Source organism: Nothoprocta perdicaria, unplaced genomic scaffold, assembly GCF_003342845.1.
Source record: "Nothoprocta perdicaria isolate Ctin4 unplaced genomic scaffold, notPer1 scaffold_55, whole genome shotgun sequence".
NCBI classification, from domain to species: domain Eukaryota; kingdom Metazoa; phylum Chordata; class Aves; order Tinamiformes; family Tinamidae; genus Nothoprocta; species Nothoprocta perdicaria.
In genome coordinates, this window is record NW_020455810.1 from 3,703,478 (window position 1) to 3,730,919 (window position 27,442).

A 27,442-nucleotide genomic window follows, 5' to 3' on the forward strand; every position below is an offset into this window, starting at 1 on the left:
AAACAATTATAAAAGACATGATGTCCATGAGGTTAAGTTGGATCCGGAGGCCTAAGTACTCAGAAGGATATCCCTATGCTTGCCTCTTGTGTAAAAGTAACTGTAAATTCTCACTGAAGAAAATCAATTTTTGCTTGAGAAAGAGATGGAAAAATCAATGTTCATGCTAAGAAAAGCTTTTTCAAAATGAACTTAACATTTTTTAATATGCACCTGCTCCTATCATTTCAATGTATTCCAATCCTATGCAATAATATGACTGACTTTTGCTACCCGAATGCTAACAATGTGGACCATTTCCTTTTTCCTTGAAAAAAAAAAGGGCAGTATTAAATAACAGAAGTAACAGATTCAAATGCATTCACTTCTCTGTGTCTGCAAACTTTTAAATCCAGAAATACATTGAGTAAAAAAAATACTCCTGGAATTAACTCCCAGTTTAGGTATGAGCATATGCTCATAGCTAAAAATGCAGCATTTGTAAGGGTCTTTATAAGGACTTTTACCTCCTTCTCTTTTTGGTTGGAAAACCATCAAATACGACAAAGGGCATATAAAGGTGTTGACAGGATAAAACTAAACGCATCTATTTAAGATCAGAGCATCTGTTGTTTTAGAGGAGGTAAGATAAATAAATAAATAAATGAAAAAGTAAAATAATCAGATAAGTCTGTCCCCTTCACCTACCTAAGTTTAACCAACTTTGGTCCGTCTACTATCAGCAACAAAAATGCACAAGCCAAGACAAGAAGTACGCTACTTAGAGGTGTGCAGATGGATCTTGGCTAGCTGTTTGATACATTTATTTTGATCAAAAAACTAATATTACCATGCATATTTAGATATATAACAAATTAATTGTAATTCTCATCAACATTCTGTAATTTTATTTCACATAATTTCACATAATTTTATTAATGAAAGATGGTTGTTATGCTACCCATCTATCGGGGCTGGAGCATAATATAAATGTAGCCTTTCCAAATAACAGCAAACATCCGCCATAGTATTGCAAATATTTTTTTTGCTTTTCTCCTTTGTTAGTTTCTTGATCGTTTTTGTACGATCTTCAGAAACATGAGGGGATCAAAACTGCTTACTGATGGCTTTCCACAGAAGTTCATGGCATTTAGCAGATAATACATATCTGCAAAAAACACCTGCTAGCATTTTGTTCTAACTACTGACTTCTATAAGCTTCTTCTTTACCCTGTTCATTTTACCTATTGACAGTGTGCCCTGTAATAAATTTCCCTAATTCCATCGGACACACTAATTAATTTCCAGTACTCATAAGAAAAATCAACCAAGAACAAAAACAGAACCTGGACCCTCACAATAGTGCTCTGGAAGCTAAGAACTCTGAAATAAGAGATACCCTGATGTCTGCTATGTATTTTGCTCTTAGGTTATGATCTGCCTGCATCTTTCTGGCAGCTGAACTCGAACACAGCCAGCAATATCCACCATCTTCTCCTGCGTGACCTGGAGCCCTGAAGCCATCACAGCAGCCCCAGGTCACCAAAAGGTGCCACCCCACCCTGCAGTGGCACTATTACCACACGTCTGGGAGTAGTTGCCCTGTGCCTTGTGTAAGTCTTGTGCTAATTTGTTCAAGACAAATTAGTTGTCTTGCTGCAACTAATTTGGAGATATTATGGCATGCATTTTCATCAGAAGAGTGCAAGACAATATACACAGAAAAATACATTCATTGTATGAGATCAACTACAAAACCTATTGATGCACACAGCTCATGGAGTGAGGAGTGAAAGCCTCACTTATAAATGACTGTCCCCCCACAACCTTTTCCAAAATAGTGGCTTGTGCAGATCTTGCACCTAATCACCAATTCCTCCGTTTACTGTAAGACATTCTCCTGACTACTCTAAATGTCTCAGAGCAGCTTCAGCCACTGTGCAACCCAAACACACCGCAGAATGAGGCTAGATCTAGGATCACATAACATCCACCAAAGTTCTGGTATAGCTTCTTCATTTGCTCTTTTTCACATCTAAAGTATTGGTGGTATATGCTGAAAAATTGGATTTAAACTGACTGCAAGTATCTGTGAGACTTTCCCCAAATACAACAGTTAAGGCCATCAGGAACGTACTAGACATACCCTTGAAGGCACCATATGCATCCATGAAGTCTCTGTTCTCTCACCCTTAACAGTTTGAAGTTTGAATTTGGTGACCTTCAGAGCAAAATACACCTATCTTCTTTACTACTTGATGCACTAATTTGTATTTCAAATTCTTTCAAATGAAGTAGCTATCTGTCAGGATGATAGGCACTGTACAGAACTTGCAAACAGAAAAAAGAACTATATAAAGCAATCAGAGAAGCCTTTTATTCAGCTGCTACAGTAAATGACAGATACTCTCATTATGCAATTCCCCTAGCTCTTCTTAATACACCTGACCCTTAGAACTACATCACATGTTTTTCAGTATTGTAGTTTGAAATACTTTAAAACAGTGCAGTAATACATTATGGCAATGATTTCACAGTACTGCTCTTGGGCACAAAGAACTGATGATTCCCAAAGCATAAATATACATCACACAACTTACCCGACAAGAACAACAAAAGGAACAGTGTGAAAACAGAGTTGATGCAGCAACTTCGACTTCTATTTTCATAAAACATTTTCATAAAGCAAATAAGATAGAATATGCATATGGCAACATGAATAGTTATAGAACCTTCTTAAATTCTGTTTGAAATACTGCAAAATCCTCTTCAAGAGATTTTGCATATTTTTTAAGTAACTTTCAGTAGTTCTGGAAGTGTTTTTCCACTGGCAAAACAGATTACAGAGTGAGAGATGGGGGATAATGGGAAAACAACAAAACAGGCCCAAACATGATAGCGACTTTACCTGCTGCCGCTTCTCAAATTCTAACTTGATCCGGGATTTGATGCAGTTACATGTGTCCTGATAAGTCTGCTGCAGTGCAAGTTCCATGAGATGTTTGTGGTATGCGCCTGCCAAGTTTCCACAGATAAAAATGATTACATTTGCCAATATCTAGGGAGATAGAGAAAAAAAAAACAGAGAGAGAGCAAGTGTCAGGGAATTCATTTAAACCATTTAGCAGAATATAGCTTTTGTTTTAAGTTTATTTCTAGCACAGGTTCACCTTTCACAAAGCCTTCCTAATGAGAGACAAAATCCACAGAAATAATGATGAATTAACAACGAAATAAGATGAAATAAGAATGCTGATGAACCACACCTTTGCCTATATGAGGAGGTACACCTTTTCTGAAAAAGAAACTCAGCTTGTCCTCTATACGCACTGCTGAGTATAGGTAGGAACATGATTTATTGGTGCTAACTGATAGCTATGGCTCTTAATAACACCATCAGAATCAGAATCCATCTTAAGCTCTTTTGGCAAAACAATTTCTTTTGCAGGGCTATGTGATCATGGGGTGAAAAGATTCACCTGCAAGAACAGCCTGACCATCATTTCATCTCAACTTGACTCATACTATCCTACAGGCAGCTACAAATATTACAGATTTCCCTTATGTATATTCCTTAGAGATAGCAAACAAGGTTTAACGAAGTGAGATCTATCTCTCTGCTGGAATGCACTGTTATCTACTGCAAAGATATACCTAAATCATAAACCTAAATCAATAAAATTTAGGTTCAACATCAGATGCTCAGTGGGCATAATACATGAACATAAGAAATAAAACGTTGTAAAGAAAGAGAACTGACTACCAACTTAGGTGAATCACAGGAAAAACAACACATCAGAGAAATGAAAACAATTCTTAATTCAGGTAAAAAATATCCTACTACAAAAGAATTGAGGCTGAGATCCAGCTGCACAGTGGTCAGCCTGACTCCCTGTCCCTACAGTCATCACCATACAGCCTGGATGGCAAAGACTACAGCATGAGATGCTCACAGGCTGCAAGGTGGGAAGGGAAGAAGTTACAATTTTCCCCACAGTTAATACAAGTTTGAGATTTATAATAGATTTCCATAGTGATCATTCATGGTTCTTTTTGATGCTCCTTCTTATCAGCTAGTCTTTTGGGCATTTCTGGTAGCGAGAGTCAGTGTCGTCAAAAAAGTACAGATGGTGTGCTAGAAAAAGAGAGGACTTTACTAACAGAAGTCCTTCTTTACCCACAAAGATCAGCTGAAGTTTCAATGCACCTTTTATCACTGCTCATTTTAAAACCAAAATTCTCAAGAAATGTTTTTATTTCTTCACAAACAATAACATAATCACAGATGACATATGTTTCTCCATCTGTGAATTTGTGAAAAGTTTGATTTCTCATGGTTCCCCAGAGACAGAAGCAGGAACTGCTCATCTTCGCAACAAAAGGATTAATGTTTTTCAGACTGATAAAAATATTACTGCCCTAAAACGTTAAGATGGTAGCAAACGTTAAGATGGTAGCATTATCATGTTTCTGAGTTTAAAATTTTCTAAAATACCTAATTCAAATATAAAAGCATTCTCATTTCCTCAAAAAAAAAATTACTACAAAGCAGAGAGACATAGTTTAAAGTAGAAAGAATAATTTAACTGAAATATTTCCCAGCCAACAATTAAAAAATATATGAAATACCTTGTCACTGAATTGGGCATAGAAGACATGATGGCACACTGAAAAACACTTTAACTCAAACCTTTTCTGTATTTCCCTGTTTGTAAATAACAGCAGCTTGACTCTCCTGGATGTCAGTAATGACATGGTACTCCTAGCTGGTGTGGATGAGTGAGCAAGAACTCTTAGGAGAGTCTACACTACAGTGCAAGGGTAGTGCACTCTCGTTGTCCAACACAGCTGCTCCTTTACGAAGTGAAACCATGAAATGGAACAAATGCCTGAAAATAAAGATTGCTGGGTGCAGAAAACACCAGGAATACAACCAAAAATAAATCAAAATAAAGAAAATAATGTGATAGCAAGAGGGAGGTGTAAATTATGAGTATCACCTTCACAGCCATAGAAAATAAGATTACACTTTTATGACCAAACAAGCTCAAGTCAAAAAAATAGATAGAAACAAGTGACTGACAGGCAAGGCGGCTAATTAACTAGGCTTGGCAGATTCTCAGTGGTGTAATTCAGCCCACATGAATCTCTGTGCTGGCTTCCAGTACCTGAATTAAGGCACCCAAAGGCAAGCCAGATAGCTCAGCCACTGCTAGATTTACTGTAGCTGTAACATAAGTACATGAGGGATTATGCAGAGGCCAATTTTTTTTTGGCCAGCACAGAGTTCGTTCAGAAATGTGTCACAGGTATTACAGCAATTTTCCAAGAAACAGCTGAACGTGTTTCTAACTCATCTTTAGACTGACAGATTTTTGTTTTCATTCTGGTGCCGTTACAATAACTATTTCTGTATCTGTCCCTGAAGAGTTACTGAATGATACCCATGAAGGTTACAGACTGTTCAATGAAAAATATAGCAAATATGATTGCATCAAATATATATCTATATATATTTCCTTTTTTTTTTTTTTTTTTTTTTTTGAACCATTTCCCATGACTTCAGTAAACAGACTGAAGAACTGCTCCATCCAGGTTTTCTCTAAATTTCCCAGGCATTCTCTAAGGAGGAACAGGTTCACATTTTCTGGACTGATGAAAATTTAAGCCCAAATTTCCCATTTTCTGAGCAACTGCTGTAATATGACATTGTGCAAAGAGATTCCTCCCATTTTTTTTCTGTGAGGCACATACACGCTCTGAAGAGAAGGCCCCATGTTCGCAATCCTACCCGTGTGGAATACCTACAGCACAACCTCGAATCCAACTAACTTTCTACACAGCCATTTTTCCTGTCTTAGACTGGACAAACACACAAAGTCATTTCACCATGTGAAAACACCAAGTGACACAGCAGAAGTTTTAGCCTCTCTGTAAAGTGGGTTAAGAAATAAGTCAATCTCCTGGGCTACCCGCACTCTAGAGACATCTGTTAACTGTGGCCAAATTCCTGCCTAATCAATGCTTAAATTCCAAGCCTAAAGACCATGATCTAAATATGAGTAATGAGTATGAAAGGAAGTCCATGATATCCCTGAAAAGTGACCCTAGGTACTCAAAGCACGACCCAAAGGCTCTAGTCACTTAAGGAACTTGGCCATGCCTTTTCATTTGATTCTGTGAAACTTATATGCACCTCCGACCAATGGGACATCTTCTGGATCGTATTTCTACATTCAAATATATCTATTTTTCACTACTAGTGAATATAAGATGGTTTGAAATACCATACATGTAGTGCTTATCTGATAAAATATACTGTATTTAAAAGCAAGGACAAAGTAGCTATGATATTTTCTCAAGAAAGTGAAGTCGAGTTGCTCAAAAAACAGTGTATTATATATATTACATATATTACACACTGATGCTGCATTTTGCTGGTTCAGCTGATAAAAGCTGTTGAAAAATGCATATACAGAAGGAAGTACTATGCTAGGCAAGAATAAAAGAACTATAATGTAGGCTGCTGATGCTAAGAGATAAATAATTTATTAAACATATGTTTAACTGTTGTTCAGCTACTGACAATAAAAATCAAAGTTCCCTATAGAATTTCTCCAACTGGAAAACCAACAATTAATGAGTTACTTTGACACTTCTACATACAGTTTAAATGTACCCATTTAAAATGTGACCATTTTAAGTAATGTTCAGATTCTTCCCACAATTCTTCCATGAATAGAACTTGTATAGAAAATATTTTAATATCTTTCAAATAGCTATATTTCAGTTTTCCTCTGAATAAAAAAATAAAGTATAGGAAGTGGAATGGAGAAGACAGGCTATAATTTATGATATCTGCATGGAAATTAATTGGCAAAAGAGTCTCCAAGTCAATGCTGCTTTTGGATCTCCTATCCCAGATTCTTAGGCACTTGAGTGTTTGTCACCACAAGAATTAACATGAGAGAGGACTGGATATCTTTAGCATTTTTCCTTTAGAATGAATGTTTTGCATAATCTCTCTTTTTGTTCTGGTTACCAAATGATCTCTCTCTCTTTTTTTTTTTTTTTTTTTTCTTTTTTTTTTTCTGGAGACCAGTCTCAGAGCTTATTTTTTGCTTATCAGATGCACACAGGCAGATTTATACCATTCTAACATCCAGTTCCAGTTCACTGGTTCATCCAGTCCTGCCATTTAAGGAAGTAAATGATGGCTATCAGTATGAAGGCAGTTGCTAGCTAAGTTCAGCACATACCTACTACGTTCTATGTTATATGTCCCTAAAATTCCATTTCCCAATAATTTCCAATTATAATAATATTCCACTAAAAACATTCACATAGCATAATTCCATTAGAAATATTAAACATATTAATTCTATTAAACAAAACTGCCACCTATTAAGTTGCAAAACATTTTACAGAAAATGGATTCAACTTTAATTCAGCAATTACAGAATACTAGATTTTGGAACCCATATAGGGATCCTTGACTTAATTTCTTTTAAACTATTTAATAGTCCTGAATTATTTTCCTTTTATTATTAATGAAAAGTAATAGAAAAAAAATCTTCTATTCTTGAATTTAAAACTACATAATGCACTCAGAAAACAAGTGCTAAGCATGCCTTTCCTACATTTGTCACTAATAGAGTAACTTGCAGGATGTGTAACTGGACATGGGGTTAGCCTTAAACTGCAATCATAATGTTTTCAGCTTTCTTTCCCCGTCATTACTACTTTAGTAATAGCTAAAATGGTAGCTCATATTTGCATAAATTACAGTAAATACGTTTCATACTCTCAAGTATCAATACACAATGAAAGTAAAATCAATAAACAGTGTAGCATTACACAAATTAATTCTTATATGAAAATATTCCCATTTTTAATTTTCTACCCAATTGGAAATTGTTGGCAATTAATATATACATGTTCTAATTTAATTAACAGAGAAAAGTAATTAGAAATTTTAAAACAGTGCTTTATAAACAAAATGACAAGAAACTAAAAAAGAAGCTAAAGGAAATTTCTATATTCATGTTTTTCTTGGGTACTATTTTTCTCTACAGACATTCAGAATTAACTTTCAAAAACTGTTTTCCAGAAATATTCCTCAGATCTTCAATGTACTCGTCTGATGAGTAAGGCAAATCTTTAACAAAATCATTATTCATAATTTGGCAGCCTGTGTCAGGATACAATGGTCTTTGATGAGGTACTTTACAGAAGACAGGTATGGATGAGAAGGGAGACCAACAGTAATACTATTACAGCATTAATACAGTAATAAAACAGGGAAAATTATGATATGGAACTGGATTAAACTGATTCTTGAATGTTCTCAGCCAAAATTTTTAATGGCAACAGTCCTATAAGCATTTCTAATAATTTTAAGATGTTTGTTATCTATTTAAATCCTTCTGAGGTCTCCAAGCAGCACTCAGTGTAAAACTTAATTAGAAGACCACTAACAGGAAAACTTTTCTCTCTTGAAGCCTTAAAGCTCAAATTTCATGGTGTCAGAAAAGTGCTAAAAGGAGTCAACAATATTAACGTTACTTAGGACCAAGTGTTTAATTTGGTTCAGAAAGAATAATGTACTTACTAAAACCTCCTCATGCTTCTGCTGCCAAATCATTTAATCTGTATCAGTCGTTGCCTATAAAGATGCCATTTTCTCTCCTTCACACCTCAAAACGGCCAAGATTTAGTGGGTCAAGCTATGCTTCCTATTCCAAAGCCTTAATGTGGAACTCATTAGATAGCTTAAAACGTGAATATATATATATAATATATAATATACATTTTCAAACATAGGGCATGTGGCATGGGCATATTCATGCCACAACCTCTATTAACCTCACATCTATTCCATACTGATTCTACCCTGGCTCCTTCCCATTCTCCCCTAACAGATTTTGGAGGGTGAATTTCTTCAGTGAAGAGGGATGCAGGAATTATTTCTCTGCAGTGGCCTCTTGTTGCTGCCAGATGGATTGGCCATGTAATGAACGGGAGATTGGTTTGGCTCCCTGCCATAGCTCTAGATGTGAGTTATATACTTTCAGCTATATGTTCTTCAAATTCTTTTCCGATCTACATAATTGCACAAAAAAAGCATTTTGCAACATGCTTCTTTTAACATTTGCACAGAATAATCGTTTTCACTTTGGCTGATTAACTTTGGTGGTTGCAAATAGATTCAAAGGCTGCTGATAAAGCATGTCTGATCACATACAGATTAGCAGGATGATTTATTTTTCTAGTAGTAAACATTGCCACTGCAATGGAAACAAGACACAGTGCATTCAGGTAACCTTGTAACCCATTTCAGAGGGGGAGGCTACAGTGCATCTAAGGCAGGTATTATTTTAATTTAAATGAATTACAATTCAAACAGCTTACAACTACAGAATATTTAAACTAAAAATCAGGATTCTATACTGATATTGTGTGACAGATTTTCACGTATATTGATTACTCATATATTCATTTTCTCTTCCTGGGAATCCAAATATTCTCTAGAGGCTGTGCATGACAGGTGAGCCTACAAATTCTATGTACCATAGAAGAAGCAGCTTTTGCATTATTAATTTATAGTGCTCAAATGGAATTCTGGAAGTGAACATGACACACTCTTTGAAAGGTATGACCTCACTTTCACTTGAAAAAAATCAAATCACTAATATTTTGAAGACGAAGACAAATACTAGTTTGTCCACTTTCCTGGCAATGATTGGCATTCCTGGCAGTCCTCCATGCTGACTTTGTCTATGATTACCTACAGTTCTGCACAAGAAGCAGATTTTTCATTCATATAGTGCTTTACACTTTATGTACTACATTTGTAAGTACTTTAAAAAGAAAAAGCTGGGAGTGTCTGTTATTTAAACACATCACAATACATTGCAAAATCTGACAAGCCTTCTACATACAAAGACTAATTTAACAGCAATCAAGGAAAAGAATATTCCCATTTTTGGATGGCTGTTGTCATATTGTTATTACAATTATTAATCACTGCATTTTTTTCCAAAATTAACTGTAATATTATTGGAATACTATGTATAAAGGAGCAGTATTCAAATGAAGAAATGAAAATACAAACTTTTTTTTTTAACAAATTCTGATGTACGTGTGGAAAACAAGTGAAGCAGCAGCTTTCATTCACTAATGTAGCTAGAGTATATCTCTCTGAATTTGTAAACATGCTCGTTTTGTACCGACTGTCTTCCATATTAATACAGAAGATTACATCTTAGATGCTCCCAACACAAACATGCATTTAAAACAAATGTCAAAAGAACTTTTGACTGGCATCTGTTTGTTTCTAACATATGGGATACATACATTACTCTCTGCCAGAGAAGTAAATCAAAATGTAAACACTTACTGAATATCCACCAGTTTCTACTGTAGGTACAAGTTATCTTAGCAAGGTAAGCTCCATCCTACAACCTGCCTTTAATGAAAACATACGCTTTTAAAGAAGACAGCAGAACACCATGCAGGTACAAGATAATATTAAACAAACAGAAAGATCAAGTCTAATGTCTCTTGTACTCTAGCCACTATCAAGCAGGGGATGTCCAAAGAGCCACAGGTTGCAAAGCACAGCAGCTCTAAAACAGGGTTATTTGCTTGAGTTAAGATAAGTCCTTCATTTAAACTGAGAAAGGAAGTGGGATTCACTGCTGTTCAGATTCATGCATTACCAAATTATGCACATGGTTCTGTGAGCTCTTTGTCCTGCCTAAACAAAGAGAATATTCTTAAAGGATCTTTTCTACAAATACTTTATAGGCTAATAAAGGAAACTTGTATTTTCTATAATCCTGTGTTTTGTGGAGCTGCTAACATTTACTGTTTGACTGAGGGCAAATATATCCCCACTGAAATTACACACATATGGATGTTTCTAATGACTAGAAGAAAAATAGGATTCTAGCAGTAAAAACAAAAAGAACAATATATATTCACATTATATAGAATACATATACTGGAAGGAACACTGAGGCCAATTAACAAGTTTCATCTGTGCAATTGTCTTTCATTTACTGAATAAAAGTACATTGAAGTATAACAGTTTTCAACAATGTAATTTCTTGTTACTATAGTTATATAGTAGGAATGTTCTATGTGTATTAAAACTTAAGAGTTGCCCTCTATCATAATTTCTAAAATTTATGAATGTGCCCAAACCTATGCTTCAATCATTGTTGCTTTAATGAATGTTTAAATGAATAACAAATATTATTTATTATTATCCATCCATTTATTTATTATTTATCCATTAATTTCTACTACTATACTAGAATATAAGCATAAGTTTCAGCATATATGTTCAAAACATAGTTTTTGCTAAATACCCACATATTGCTAAAACCCCACTGTTTATACTCTGTCACATTAAGTACTAGTAAGTACCAGCTCATCTCCAACTGCGCAGGTGACAAAATTAGAATTGCCAACAAACTGGTGTTGAGACTAACATCAATACTAACTACTGAGAAAGAAGTTGATTTTTGTACCCTAAGATTTGTTTCTCTGGGAGTGCCAAACTATAAAACACCTTGAAAATATGTATTAGAAAACACATGAAATAACTAACACAAGATCTGCTTTCACGCATTTCCTTAAGCTAACGCTTCTAAACAATGAGACAAGAGCTACTATATATATACACATACTCAGACACTATAAATGCTATTTTGAGTTTGTGAAAACAGAGATATTTAGAATTAATTTAAATAGGAACAAGTAGAATTCTAAAATAAGTAATACTTGTTTAATCAAGGACATATATCTCAATGGTAGAGCAACCATTAATGCCACAGTGTGGTGTACTAGCAAGCCTCCCCAAACTGCATCACGTACTCCAGTGCCAGTAACTCCCAGCCCCATTACCACTCTCCCTCCACCTTGCTTCTGCTCCCTGATGTGCTTTGGGATGTCACGGAGAACATGCCAAGATGCATCCTACCTCCACCCCACAGTGCTGATGACAGGCTGCTAGCTTGATGGAGCATTGGTTTGAATTGATAAGGCTGTTTTTCCTACTCTTTATCACTTTATAAAGAGATTGGGCTGCTCTTCAGCTGGAACAAGCTGTCCCCCCATTTAGGATGCAGGTCATCTCATTTAACTGCATATAGCCCGAGTGTGCCCTGCACCACCTTGGAACAAAGAACTATAAATAGAGCTTCAGACACACACAGGTGCTTAAATGTAGCAACAGTGAGGATATAATAATGCATCACGCCAGGGAAACGAAAACGTACAGATTCAACGTGACAACCTTTTTCTACAGAAAATAAAGCCAGACACAAAGCATTCCTCAATTTGTGTCGCACAGTTTCTACTTTCTCGTTGTGGGACAGCAAAATTGTGCTGAGCAATGACAGAAATTTAAAATGTGTCCTCTATGTCACTCCTATTGATGGCCCCTGCATTACCTCTGCTACCCACCCCAGTTTGCAATCATGCAGCAAGCACACAGTGGTGGCTGAGTGCAGTAGGGTATACTGAACACAAATACAAACCTTTTTTTTAATTAGCATTTTCTTTATTTAAAGCTCAAAAGAATCATCTATACAACAATGCTTAATGCTGGTAAAGTATACGATTACTTCTTACTGAAAGTTCAAATGACACCTGTGTTAGTTACTCGCCTATTAAATACCAAAAGAGGGCCAAATACAGGTCTAAGTAAATTTTTAAAATCCATAGTCAACCCTATATGAAAAAAAAAAAACAGTTAGTTCTTCCATGTTTTTAAAATATGGGCAGGCTTTTCAACTTTTCTTTTAGTATTTTGAGCTGGTAAATGATTGCTATCTGGGTTTGTATAATAAATGATTAAATGAATGGAGCTGGAGATATGATGTTCTTTAAAACAAATGCCACAATAATCAAAGAAAAAACAAACAAAGAACTTAGGAAGAACTGAATGAGTAGGAAAGTGCAGTCAAACAGCTCAGTAATATATTTAATGACTACACATCAAAAGCAAATTTAAATTGATTCTGAAAGCATCTCAAAAAAAGAACTAGCTGGGTTTAATAAATATATGCAGCAGCATTTTTTTTGTTTACCAATTCTTTTCATATTTGCCTGCAATTTTATATTGCAGGCAATATTAAACTGATTTTTAAATGATTCTCAGCCCATTTTTTCAAGATTAATTTAATATTTAACCCAGAGCTTATGAAAAGCATCGTACTTACAGTTATTTTGAAAATGCTCCACAGATAAATCCAAACAACCACCCATCGGGAATTCAAATGAAAATTCCAAAACAAGGCACCCCACAGCCCAAGACATCATTGTTTCATGTGGTCAAAACACAAAGTGAAAACAAACTAGCTGAAGCCTGAAGTAGCTGAAAGTCCAGTAAAGCTTTCTTTTATGGATGCAAGAAAAAAATTAGTCGGCTGCTCTGACTGGAGACTTGTACCAGACAGACAATTAAGGACTGAAGTACAGAAGAAATATGAAAAATACTACAAATAAGTACACAGAAAGAAGTCAGTGAAAAAATGTAAATTACAGAGGGACAGTAAAGGAAAATAAATTTTTAAAAGTGGATATTACTTCATTTCTTATTTCAGCTTTTGCTTTACTCATAGTCTGCAGAAATACTGTGAGTAAACTTACCTGCCTTAAAGAGCTTGCTGCAGGACTGAGCAGTATCCTGGTTGAACCACAATGCTGATCAAGATGGCTACAGCAGCATAAGGAAAACTTCTGTAATAGTGTTTTTTTTCCAAGAAAAGGCACTATAGTGCACTACAGTTATAAACATAGTTATAGGATGAAGCTTGGACTCTACTTCTCCCCAGAGTTCACCATAATCATATCATTTTTATGCTGTCAGTGTTTTTTGCTGTCACCTTGTTTTAATAGTTTGATACTGGAAAAACAAGAGTAAGAATATTGTATTCCTCACTCCTACAGACAAACCCTTTTCTGCAGAGGTTTTTTTTTTTTTTTTTTTTTTTGGTTCAAAGAAAATTAATGACCTCACATCCACAGCACAAAAAATCAGATTAAAATGAACACATTACAGAGTTGCCAGGTGACTTCTTTTCTGTCATGTAGCAGGGATGTACGCAACCACGTAGTACACAAGCTAGAGGATGTTGCGTTAAGAAAAGCTCCTTGCCTCTGCTTTCACACAATTCTCATATTCCATCACATGTATCCCGTGCCATCACATCTGCCCAGGTCCTATGGGGTAGGATGGGTCCTCAAGCAAGGGGAAGTAGGTGGTAAATGAGTAATTTTCAAATATTGCATTTCAGATCAGACACATCTCCAAATCAATCAAATACTCCAGATTTGCCTCCCATTTAGCATGTTTATGGTAGTTACAGGAACAATTATCATATCATGGGAAATGTTTCCACAACCAAGGAAATTTAGGTCATATTTGACCAAGGATGTTTTGAAAACAAAACAAATGCATATTTTTTACCTTGCCTAAGCTACACTCAGTTGATAGCTTTTTGAGGAACTACTGCATTAGAGGACTATCAAAATAGCATGTGATATTACCTGCCACATGGTGATTTGGTCTTTAATTAAGGTCAACATGACCTAGATCATAGCAAACTTTTCCAAGCTCTAATTTCAAAAAGAAAATCAATTCATAAGTTTTTTTTTTTTTTTTTTTTAGCATTTCATTTATGTAAGGAGAAAGAAATCAATTTAGATTTTAAGCAAAAGTATAACGGTGCTGAAGATATATAAAGCTCTTTCAAAGCTCCATGACAAAAAAAAGTAGAAACACATATTTCTTTTCGTCCTGCTTCAAAGGTTGTCAGAGGTAAGCACCATAAACACTTAATCCAAAGAGAGCGGGGAAAAAAAAAAGGCAAGAAACGTTTTCACAAGCTTTTACCCAAGATAATTTCTTCTTCTTCTTTTTCCCAGTCATAAATCATTTGGATGTAACCTTCTATTTTAAGTCCCATCAGGCTATTCTTGTGACAGGCTTTGGACCAAAAGACCCCCTTCAACCTAGCCAACAACTAACCACCTCCCCACTCAAAAAAAAAAAAAAGGACTTCCAAAAACTTTCCAAATCATTGGAAGGAAATCAAGGCAAAGGACAAATAATTTTCCAGATGTAAAGGTATCTAATAAACATGACAAAACACTTTTTAGATTAAAAATATCTTGGCATGTGGCTTTTAGGGACTAAAATAACTTTGAAAATTTGTTTGTATTTCCTATTTCAGTCGCCTCTAGCAGTGAGCAGCTCATGAGACTGCCTAGCTCTCATCCTTTTTCTTTCTGCCAATAACTTGCTTACACAAAACACTTCAGGTCCACAATGCCACAAGCCAGGGTGAAAGATTTAGAGTGGAAGAGTCACCACTAGAGAGAAAATAAAAGCTAATTTCATTAAGTTATATGATACTAGGATCTATAAGGGAACAGACGACTGTGATGGTCTCTGTTGGCTTTATAATCTTTTCATGTCAGCCTTTACTTCTTGATCAACACATGAAGACAGTAAAGCACTCTCTGTCCCTAGACAAGCTGGAGCTATAACAATTTCCAGGCTCATGCTGATGGTACAAAACACTCCCTGCTTCAGGTGTAAAAGAATTAAATTCCTCACAGTGAAGGAGACAATGAACAAAATCACAATAAGGAAACCCATTAAGTTATATTGATTTTTAAAACACTGTAAGAAAGAAGGATGATTTTTCTGTACCATATAAAAGGACTTCAATAAAATGCAAGACAATAATATTCATAAATCTGTTGGGAGTATACAGGAATGCAGCCAAATACAAGGCATTCTTTTCCTCTCCCAGATTCAAGATTTCCCTTTACAAAGAACATCTTCAAAATATTCTTATACAAATTATAGCACACTGCAAATATTATATGTTTGAAATCATACTATGTGAAAGTAAGTATTAATTTAATCATTAACTATTAATTATTAAATTCAATTTTAAAATGTTATTTATATTAAGTATTAGAAATATTTATATTTAATATTTAAATATTAAAAAACAGGCAAATATATATTTCTTTAATGGAGGCACAGAACAAAAAGATACTTCAAAACTTCAGCTAAGTCAATAACTTCAAAAGTCAAAGCCAGAGATACAGGCTTTGGTATTTATAAGATCACTCTGGTAAATACCAAAGTCTTGCACTAGACCCTCATGGTACCAGGTTCTAGCTTTAGAAAACACAAAATTTGAAAATATCTATGTAACTGAATATATCCTTTTATTTTTAACCAGTTCAACAAACCTCTTATAAAGTTGAAGAGAACTCACAACCCTGTGAAATACCACTCATTGCCCATAATCTTGGAGGACCTGAATTTGCTGGGACAAGGCACAGGATACATAAAGCATTGTAGAAAATCTCCCATCGGCACCTTGGCAATTATCATCGACTTCTTTTGCACCCATTTAATAAGCCAGTAATTATATTATGCATCAGATGCACAATATTTTTGAGTTCATGCCCCTTGGTATTGCTCTTCATTGGATATATTTTTTTCTTTTAAGTGGAAATGTCAACTTACTCCCTTTAGTCTAGCAGAGATTACTTTATAAGGATGGATTTTCATTTCTCACATCGCAAGCAATACAGATATAGAAGGATATTTTTTTCTTAAGGGTTCAGCTTCCAAACCCATAAATTGGAATTGTTAAAAAATAAATAATTAAAAAAGCAATCAAACCCATAAAACAACAGGTCAACGGAAAACAATATTAACTGCTGGGATGTTACTGCAATATGGTATAATCATAGTCATTCTTCTCTCCTTCAGGGTGGCTTTCATCTTAATGTGACTCAGCATCTTAACTTCTGACATGAAATGCAAATACTTCTGTCAGGTTATTCATTCCAGTAAAAGCATAATTTCTAGCATAACTTCTATTCATTCTAGAAAGGCATTCTTTTGAAACTCCTTCACATATTATAGATGTCAAAATCACATATTATAGAAGTCACATATATATGTCACATATTATAGAAGTCAAAATGCTAAGTCTTCATCCAAAATTTACAAGGTTCTTCCTCAATTCAATCCCTCAATTTTCATTTCCTCTGCTGGCAACACTGATTTACTCTTGCTTTCAGGATCAAGTTCATTTTTTCCCCTTTTTGTAAAGGGTCATCACAATTTCAAATGACTTCCTCATTAAACAAGCCTGACACAAAGCATTAATGGTTTTTGTGTCCTTCAGACTCTGTTTTCATATTGTATATGGGGGAAGTACTCGGATCACAGAAAGACCACAAGGAAGAAAAAAAATAATAGAGGTGGCATGACCAAAGTCTATCAAATCACAAATAGCCTGGAAAGTGTGAACTGAGATCAAGTCCTTCCCAATGTGAGAATCTGGAGTACTCAAAAGAAATCGGCTGATGGGAGCTTTGAAACAAACAAACAAAAATGCTGGCTCGTGCAATGCAGTTACGCCACCAAACACATTTGCCACAAGATATTGTCAAGCAGGATGTAGATTTATTGAAGGTTAAAAGAAAAAGTCTTGTATAAAAAAAAAAGAAAAAAAAACTCTTATCAGAAAGAGAGAGTAGCAGGTTTGTAAGACATAGGAAATTATAATAAATGGACAAAAATAGATCAATAAGCAGAGTTCAGAGGCAATGCAAGCCAAAGGCCACTTTCAGAGCTGGCTAGCAAAATGAATTCTTTTCATTTCTGTAGTGCAAACCAGGGCAATCTAATGTATGCATTACAGCTGTGAAGGGGCAGAGACGGGGCACCACGCTGAAATGCTTAAATGTGCAAGCAAATTAAGGCAATTTCTGAGCAGTCTTGGATTTCCTCTCTCTCCAACTCTTGCTTTACCATCCTAGGTCCTCTGTTTCCACAGTGCTTCTCATCAGATCATGTGAGTTTTTTCCTGACGTTAATAGCAGTGTTCTCTTCCTGATACTGTTGTCACAGACTAACTAACAGATAACTCGCCATGGCAGCAAATGCCTCAGCCACTTCTGGGACAGAAAAGCATTATTCCTTATTGTAAATATTTTTACAAAGCTTTATTCATTCAATTCTCATCTCAAAAATTTATAATGACCTTTCTGACTTGATGTAATAGTGTAGGCTCATCGTTTCTTCCCCTGGTCATGAAGAGAAAAAAACAAACAAAAAAATGTCCACAGCCATCTGTTTAGCAGCTCAAACTCTCCATAAGGATGAAATATTCCACTCTGGCAGCTTTTCCCCAAAGAAAAGCCTTTCCCCCAACCACAGTCGCTGCTTGCTGCACTCCCAAAAGAAGCGTCTATGGCAGCCCTCCACTACTGGGATCACATCAACCCTGGGCTGCAGAGCAGCAGTTTCACACCCATTCCCATCCTCTGCAACCCTGGTGCTGCTCCGGGTGCTTGGATCTCTAGCACTGATCCATAAATTTCTAGAGGCAAATCAGTTGCACACATGCCCATTTCCAGAAAGCAATATAAAAGTTGAATCACACACACTATGGCCAAGCCTAGGGATTCTGGGCTCAGCATGTCTTTCATGTCATTGAATACAGAAGGGTCGTCCAGAAAAGCAACTGTCCCCATACCACAAGATGGAAGAGCATACACCACTTTCCGTAACACTGAAGACTAGGGATGACTGTTCCTATCTTTCTCCAGACGTTTTTACAGATGTAAAAATATCACAGCAAACCTAAAAGCACAGCCACTGTATTACATACAACAAAATATGCAACTGGTCTCTTTTATCCCTGTTATTCCTGCTATCTTCCCACATTTGTTCCCCCCAAAACCACCTTGATACCTCCTTCTCCCCATCTCTGGTTCTTCCCCAAAATCTCCTATATCAAGTCTTGCAGAATCCTCAAATGTTCTACTCCTGCCCAAAATGAGCCCCATGTCCTACAGGCTTTAACTCTCCTCAGTCTGCAAGGTGATCTGCAGAGCCTCTCCCTAACTCAGCTGGCGGGTATCTCACCTGGACAGCAGGGCTGATCCGATTTGGGAAGAGTCAGCAGAGCTTAGACAGAACAGGCATTAACGGGAAAGAGTCTCAGTCTCATGTTCATACAGACAGTAAGGGACACGCTGTTTCCAGACAGGACAGGCTGGGTACAGGTGCCACTTTTTCTTACGTCAGCAGTTGTTTGAGGAGGGATGGAGTCACTGGTCAGGATATTACTGCAGTGGTGAGCATCTCTTGTGCTAATTAATTGTTCTTTCCCCATATCAGAAGACAGAAAGTGTCAGAACCCTATAATCAGGGATCTTCCATCATTCAGGCCCACAGTTTGCCACTGGCATATTTATTTTCTGATCTAACCAAACAAAAGATTAAAAGTTATTGACAAAGTCCAGAACTGTCAACGTGAGAATTTGGAATATGTTTACAAAGAAATTAGTGCAGATTGCTGCCCGTCCTCCCATTGTCCTGGGCAGGTCAACTCTATTTATAAATATGCTGGGGATTTGACCCAGGCACATTTTTAGATAATACAGCTCAATAGAAGCTGAAATGAAGCAGTAGGGAGAAAATAACTGGAAAATGATTAAAGGGACGATGTGTCTAGCATGTACAACTCTGAAGTGACAAGGTCAGTTCCAATAACAGTAGATACAGAATCATGTCTGTCTTCAGAGGTGACCAGTGCAGCATCAATAAACTAAACCAAAGTGAGAAAGCCAGTCAAAACCCCTAGGAAAACATTCCCTGTCAAAGCTACCGGTTAGCAGAATAAAAGGTGTCATCACTGAAGACTGAACAGCAAGCGAAGTAGAACATTAGAGCAAATAATGCATTACCAAATGTCCCTTATAATTTATCTTTTCAGCATTCCACCTCTTGCTTATTAGCATTCACACTTTTGTCATTGCTTTTACATGGATAATTTCCAAATTGTTTCTTCCTCATCTCTTTTTTTTTTTTTGGCTTCTTTCTTACTACAAATGGTAGTATGACCATTTGTCCTCTTCTAATGCTTTCAAAATGCTTTACTATGTTTATTTTACTAAAGAAGAAAACAAAAATAAGAATACAATCTCTAAACATCTTAACCAACCTGAGAGGATTGAATGTTTTGAAATTTATTACACATGATAAGTAAGTAGAGCTACCTAGTACATCAGCAGCAGAGAGCTCAGCTGAAATGTCACCACTTCGCTGCCTTGCAAAGTTTGCAGGATACCACTCAACAGCAAGAGCCTCTTTAGGTGTCACACCATTTCTTCATCTATTATTGTCTCCCTGGCCTCTCTGTTGGCTGGACCATGCAAACCATCCTGTTTACTCTTGTCACTATGGGTAGTCCTTCCAAAAGGCCAAATTTTAATGAGGTTTCTTGCCACAGGCCAACCACTGTATAAGCATTCAGAATGCCGTGCTCGAACAGGAAGAATGCGTGTATGCCTCTCTGTAAATATGTGCAACAAGGTTTAGAGGCTGTCAGCAAAACTCCATAGGACTTCCAACAGAACCTGAAACTGCTTTGCCATCTGCATACCATAGGAAGCAGGATAAATGCACATCTCATTTGCAGTTGGGTTGTGAAGACCTCCCACACAAGATAATGCTAATTCCTTGACTAATCTTAATAACATTAGTAGAACGGTGTATTGAGTAAGTGCTGATCAGAATTCAGACTCTCTTCTTGTCTGCACATTATTTGGGCCAGATGTCATCTTCACTACTGTTATGATAAAGCATGGCAAATAATTATAGCACAAAAAAAAAACCTCACCAAAATCTGCCACAGCCTGAACAAATCCTGCTGGGATGGAGTTATTGTTGAACTTTGGACCATAAAAAGTGAGACTGCATTCATGATCAGAAAGATTTATTCAAAGGTGGACTTTAGAAATCTTTTAAAGAAACATATCTTCCCTTTATTTCTCTTTAGGAAAAAAAAAAATTGGCTTCTAAAAGACAACAGTGTTCCTGTGTCAAAGAAATGTAAATCTCATGCCTTACAGTTTGAGCTAGTTACCTTGATGGGGACCTGATGAAATTATCTTGCACAGTTTAAAACTCATCAGATGAAACCCTACCTTCTTTTCACCCTTAACTGAAGAGGCAGAGATAAGCAATAACTGGAAGAATGGCAGCATGATCAGTGTTTTGCAGCATGCAAAGCCCTATAGGATCAATGGAACAGACCATTCCTGCTCAGGACTCAAGGAGGAAATTTCCTCCAGCTCAGGCTGATGACGATTCACTTCTGTCAGCACTACTGATATCTTCTGGGATCATTTGGGCTGATTTTGCTTGAGCATTTCTTGCATTGGTGAGGCCTTAATTATTATACAGACCATGTTACTACACAGATCATCTTTCAGCTTGTCCTAATTCTGTAGTTAAATCTTCTACAGCCTCATGTTATTTCAATGACAATAACTATAAATCAACTACTAAGACAATGTAGAAGTTTGTACATTAACTCTGTTATAGTATATCTTGAGATAATGTGAGCTGGGCTAAGTGCATGGTCTTGGTATACTGTAGGGGAAAGAAGGGAAAGAGAAATTAATCCCAAAACGTAACTAAGACTTGGACAGCCTGTTCTGGGAAGGGAGATGTAGTGGGAATATAGGTTAAACGTATGTAAATAAGAGCTATATTGCACAGCCAGCTTCAGAGTCAGGGAAGAGTTCCTGCTCTATCAGGAGCATAGTTGCAGCTTCTAAGAATAAAACCACACAGCATTAGTTTGTTTCACCCTATTTGTTTTTGGCATCTGCTTGGCTTTCTGGAGCATGAATTGATTTCATTATATGTTACTACAGTGCCTACAACATTGGTGCGTGGAGGCTGCTGTTAATAATCCAACAAAAAGCCAAGTAGCTCAGTAGTCAGCACTACACATAAATAGAAGACCACTAGGAGGTAAAAAGTAGTCTGAGAGAAGGGAGGTCTGTGCAAGGGCTTTTGTGTGTGAGTATTGGCAAGAAATCTCAGCAGTATGAATTCTTGGCACTCAATAGATGAGAAATTCCCATGACTAATCATCAACTTAGCATCTGAGGATTAGGGTAGATCAATGGATCAATTAAAAGTCCATACCTCATTCCAGATGTCTCTCAACAGGTGGAGGCCCTAACCCCTATAACTTCAGGAAGCCGGTAATGCATGGAGACCAGCATGCCAACCAAACTCTTACTTGCCAAGTTTTCTTCATGGCCCAAGATGCGATTGTGCTCATGAGCCCTCTTATTTAATATTGAGCTAAACATGGCTGTCAGGATGGGGCAATGCTGACAGCAAGAGGCATTTTTTTACTACTCTGTTTTTGAAAATAATGTGGAGGCAGAGATAAGAATCATACGAACAAACAAAATGAGAAGCCATCATGTCACCAGTGAAGATCTTACTCTGAATTTTATGCTCTAGCTCCAGTTGGAAGAATAACTTAAAAATAAATTTGTCTGAGAATACTAAGTCATAAATATTACATGTAACTGAAGGGCTAGATAAAGTCTGTAAAATAGAAGGAAAATGGAAAAGCTAATATCACTTTAGTTGATGTAATTAAAGACTGTTTACACTAGAAAAAATTACCTTGAGGCAATTATCTTGGTATTACCAAATTTGGAATACACATAGGTCTAGCCTTTCACTAGCAAGCTATATAAGTCAATTTACTCCCTAGAAAGTTATGGCATGTAATTCCTCTCAGATTTTCTATGTTGAGACCTTTGCTGCTGCTTGAGCAATGTGTGAGAAATGCAATGTGAGAAATATCAGCACATTTTTTTTTGTCTCAGAAGTACTGGAATTCCCAGCAATTTAACTGTCTTACATTCTGAAGGTACAGCAGTCTTAGCATTGAGCAATCAAAATTAAACTTTTTCATTTAATTAGTATATTAAAGGACTGCAGATTTCTTGATCCAAGACATTTACATACAGGAAAATCAAAACTGCTGGAATAAAACTGTAATTTTTAAGACCAGAAATGTAAAGTAGTACAAGAGTGATGAACAAATATAGAGGGTGAAAATCTTTGCTGATAAAAATATTAACTTAAATGAAGTAGACTCAAAAGGCAATATGACCCTTTCATTAAAGCCTTATCTTAAGGCTGAAACCTAACTGGAGATATTTCCTTGATTTTTTAAAAGTGAGATATTTATTTCTTATTCCAGTGCTCCTACCTTTGATGATTTCCTACATATCTCAAGAGAGCTATTTTCAATGCGTTTATAGCAGGCTTATTTACCCTTTTTGCAGGTAAAAGTTTCTCTGGAAAAGCTGGAAGGCCTTCTGTCCACAAGATCTCACTGTAACTTGGTATTGCAAGTCTAAGCCTTTGATGAATTTTCTGTCTTATTAGGTAACACAGGTCTCCTCTTTACATGATAAGGGATTTCTAGGAAAACGATCACATGCTCCATGTTGATGTTTGTATACTATGAAATGGAATTACACATTCTCTTACATATCTATACTTGCACATGCAAATGGGCTTATTATAAGCCCCTAAGATCGTTCAGACTGTCTTGAAGGAGACATGAAACTCAAAGTAATTATTAAAAAGTAAAAAAAAATTATAACTGATGAGATTTCTATACCTTCTTATATCTATGTATAAAATCAAAGGTAAAAAATATGCACAATTATAAAGATATGTCTACTGCATGGTGCTCAAGGTGCTTTGCAGCAGTTGTATAAACTGGTGAGCCAGAGTGGGCAGACAGCGAGGGAAAATGGGATGGTGAGGGAAAAGACAGCAGCAGCTGTTGCTACAAGGACCGAGGCTCCCTCCTTCCAGCAGCAATCAGTGCCCTCCTCTGCTCCAGCACCAGGAACAGCAGCTCACTGTGTGCAACTGTGCAGGAAAAAGCCAAATCATCTCAACTGCATTTTCTTCATGAATAACTGTCCTCCATCTGCTTCAAAAAAGGCATTCTGGTTGGAAGTAGGGGAAACTCAATCCACAGCATTCATAGGTTTTGGTCACTCAGACCACTGAAATTCATACGTGCTTTCACTGAATATCTATTTTGTCTGAAGATATATATAATAATGAATGCATCTAAATAAACTATTTTCCTATTCCAGATTTTTTTCCTATAAATTGTATCTGCATGATAACAGCCTAAACTACTTTTTTCTGTTTCTGAGCCCTACAAGTTTTTTTTTCTGTAAGTTAACATTGAAGCTTTTTATTTCTATGTCGTCTATTCTGTAAAGCATATGCTTTTACTATTTAAAATATTCAGTCAACAGAAGACTTTAAATCAGTGATGAAAATAAAACAAATATGCCAATATGCTGCATGCTGATTAGAGTATCTAAATTTCAGTTTTCTTATTGGAGTTGCCTGTCTTTGAAAATCCATCCCACTATATGATGCTGTCAATGATGCCTTCCTTCTAGGATCTGATGAGATATAAAAGTTTAAGAAGTACTATTAACTCTAAAAAATATTAAATAGATGTTATGTAAATATTAGTGATTTACAAATAGGTTATTTTACAGTTTTCATTGAGATAGGGATTGCAAACACATGTTAAGCATTCAGAAGATATATTTCATCTCATGAATCTTCCTCAGAAAAAATCATGAAATTATGAATCACAGATCAAGGGAAGCAAGGGGAATTCGGTAAGCAGCAGTAAGCTTAGGCAAACAGTCAAGCAGCACATACTGGGTCAGCATGAGCCACCTGCTACCAGCTCTCTCGGGGCTTGAAACTCCTTATCATTCAGCCATGATCCTGACATCCAGACATCCTGACATCAGCCTTGGAAGTAGACAAAAAGACCACTTGCACTATTCTATCAGAATTATCTACCTAAATTTTAAGAATATCCATATGGTTTGAAAAATCAATTTGGAAACAAATTATTGGAAAACCCATGAATCAGCAGTCAAACAAGGCATCATCTAGAGTTCTAGCTAGGGTACACACACCAACAAATCACATGAGAAAGAGCTTCCTCTTCAGTTGTCATTAGCACAGATGATAAAAGCAATGGAAGATTAGAGACCTGTGTCTAGCTGGTGTTCACCACTCAAGATCTGGAATACATAGTCTTGGGATTTTCAAATTAAACATTCTGGCAATTGACAAAAATTTCATTTAGCATATGTTTTTCAACAGGAAGACAGACTATTATCTTATAGGCAGACTAATAGAATAATCAAAGAAGCAACAGTTAAAGAATAATTATGTAAACATTATTACAACATGATGGCTATTCCTATATGCAGTTTTAAACAGCATCCAAAACTCCATCTCAAAAAAAAAAAAAAAAAAAAATTGCATGCTGTCATAGTTAAAATTTTGTGGCTTTAAAACAGACCTTTACACTCCTTCGAGGAACAACCAAAAACATCCAGGAAAAAAACTAGGAACTATAAAATAAAGAAAAACGCGAATGACAATTTGGAGCTATCTAGACAGAATTTGAGCCATGGCTAGGAAATAAAAAAGATTACATAAGGAATACACCTGCCTGTTGAGAGAGGAAAAAATATTCCCACCACCATCATTTATTATATACAGGGGAAAAAAGGAAGCTCATAAAATATAAATGCTTTAGCTTATTTTTAACAAATTAAGAACAAACTGACCATAGTGACCACCGTATCAGCCCTTGATGAGATCAGAATGGTTGGGATGCTGATAATAAGGCAGGAAAAGCACAAGCATTTGATTAGCATATGTCCTGGCTTAGGGCAAAACAGAGTATGCATTTACAGCAGGGAAATACTTTTTATTCCAGCAATACCTGAAAGTGATTTTAAATCCCTGAGTTGTTCTGGGCCAAATGCCCTAAAACCATGGCTAGAACCATGTTCTCTTTTGTAGGAGTTCTAACCACAAGGCTACCAGGAGTAGACAGAAATTCAATTGAAGCGCGTACAAGGGGAAGAGTCAGACATTTTAGACCTTGTGCCTAGCCTAGGATTAAAATCGTCAATGGAAAAGGATGCATAAGCAGTTACTTTCCTATAAACCAAGACTGAAAAACATATGAGACAGCTGCAGTTGCTACTGGAATCTTCTCCTAATGCTAACATCCATATTGCAGGAAAGATGCTGGTGAAACACAGATAAAGACTCAAAGAACTATAAAAGTCCTTACTTTCATAGAGGCTTAGCTAGTACAAAAACTGGGAACTCCTTTAATTGAGGAAAAGCTTATCAAACAAACTGATGATAGTCTAGTAATACTCTAATTTCAAAAGAAATGTATTGAGTCTGCCAGTCTATTGCATAAAAAGCAAGTTCCAAAGGTCCAATGATGAATAGGCTAGAGAAATTCCTTCTAGAAAAAAAGGGGTGAAATTTTAACATTAGCATTCAATACTCATGGGAAAAAAAGCCAAAATATCTTCATATTTATGTAGAATATTTTCATATTTAACATTTTCAAAAAAAAGATTTTTTTTCTAATTTCTTTATCCTGAAAGACATGCCTAGTTCAAAAAAAGAATTAGATCCCAGAACTAGAAGATTTATGAAGAATTCTTTGTCTTAGCAGGAGACTTTTAACTCAATATCTCTGATCGCACCCAACACTGCCAAGAATAATCAAAAGCTTCAGCTTTACTGAAAACAATATTGGCTGCAAAATTTTTTAAATGAGAGCAAAAGGCATGATAAAAATGATAAGAAAGGGTCTACAAAATCTCCAAATAAGCATCTACTTCCGAATGTGGATTTTTCTCTACTGGTAGCTGAAGGTATGATTGATTTCCAAAAATGCTAAGGGAGATAAACCAGTGGTAGATATCACTGGCAGATGGTGAAAAACTGAAGAGAGTCTACCAGAAGATGATTAGATGGTAGGAGAACTTGACATATGAAGATAGTTTGAATCAATTGGGTGTGTTCAGCTGAGAAAAGAGAACATTCAGAGGAAACCTCATCACAGACTTTCAGTATGTAAAAAGTAGTTATAAAGAAGATATATACTCTCTTCAGAAGGATGCACAGTGCCAGGACAAAAGGAAACAGGTACAAGTTGCTCCAAAGGAAATTCACTGTGAGAAAAATTAAAGTGGAATAGGTTGCTCAGACAAAGTGGAGTCTTTCTTGCTGGGTCTATTCAAGACTCCATTGATAGGGCTTAAATAATGTAATCTGAGACCCTGTTTTCAGTAGAAGGTTGGACTAAATGATCTTCAAATCCAGACTCTTTCTACAATTCTAGACTGCTTATAATTTTCCCTAAGGGAGACATTCTTAGCAATTGGAGGTCTGAACTGAAATATATATATATATTCTTCACTGACAACTGAAGTCATTCAAAACTGCAGTTCAGATATTTGCATATGTTATATCTGATCCTTACTTTTAGACAGACTGGTTATACCACTGGCTTTCTGCTTCTTAAGATTATATTACTATTTCCCTACATGTATCTTAGAAGAAAATCCTTGCCAAAAGGAGAACATACCATTATCTGCTGCCAGTGTTGCGTGTTTTCTGTTTTGCTGAGACAAACTACCTGCC

The 27,442-nt window shown here is 36.2% G+C and overlaps 1 protein-coding gene across 1 annotated transcript in view; it reads right to left on the minus strand.

Annotated features, from left to right (window-relative positions):
- ADCY2 (adenylate cyclase 2) overlaps window positions 1-27,442 on the minus strand; it is a 159,274-nt gene that overhangs the window by 78,745 nt on the left and 53,087 nt on the right. Inside the window, exon 4 of the mRNA XM_026048527.1 lies at window positions 2,888-3,037. Coding sequence (XP_025904312.1) covers window positions 2,888-3,037 — 150 coding nt within the window. The remainder of the gene's footprint in view (window positions 1-2,887; window positions 3,038-27,442) is intronic.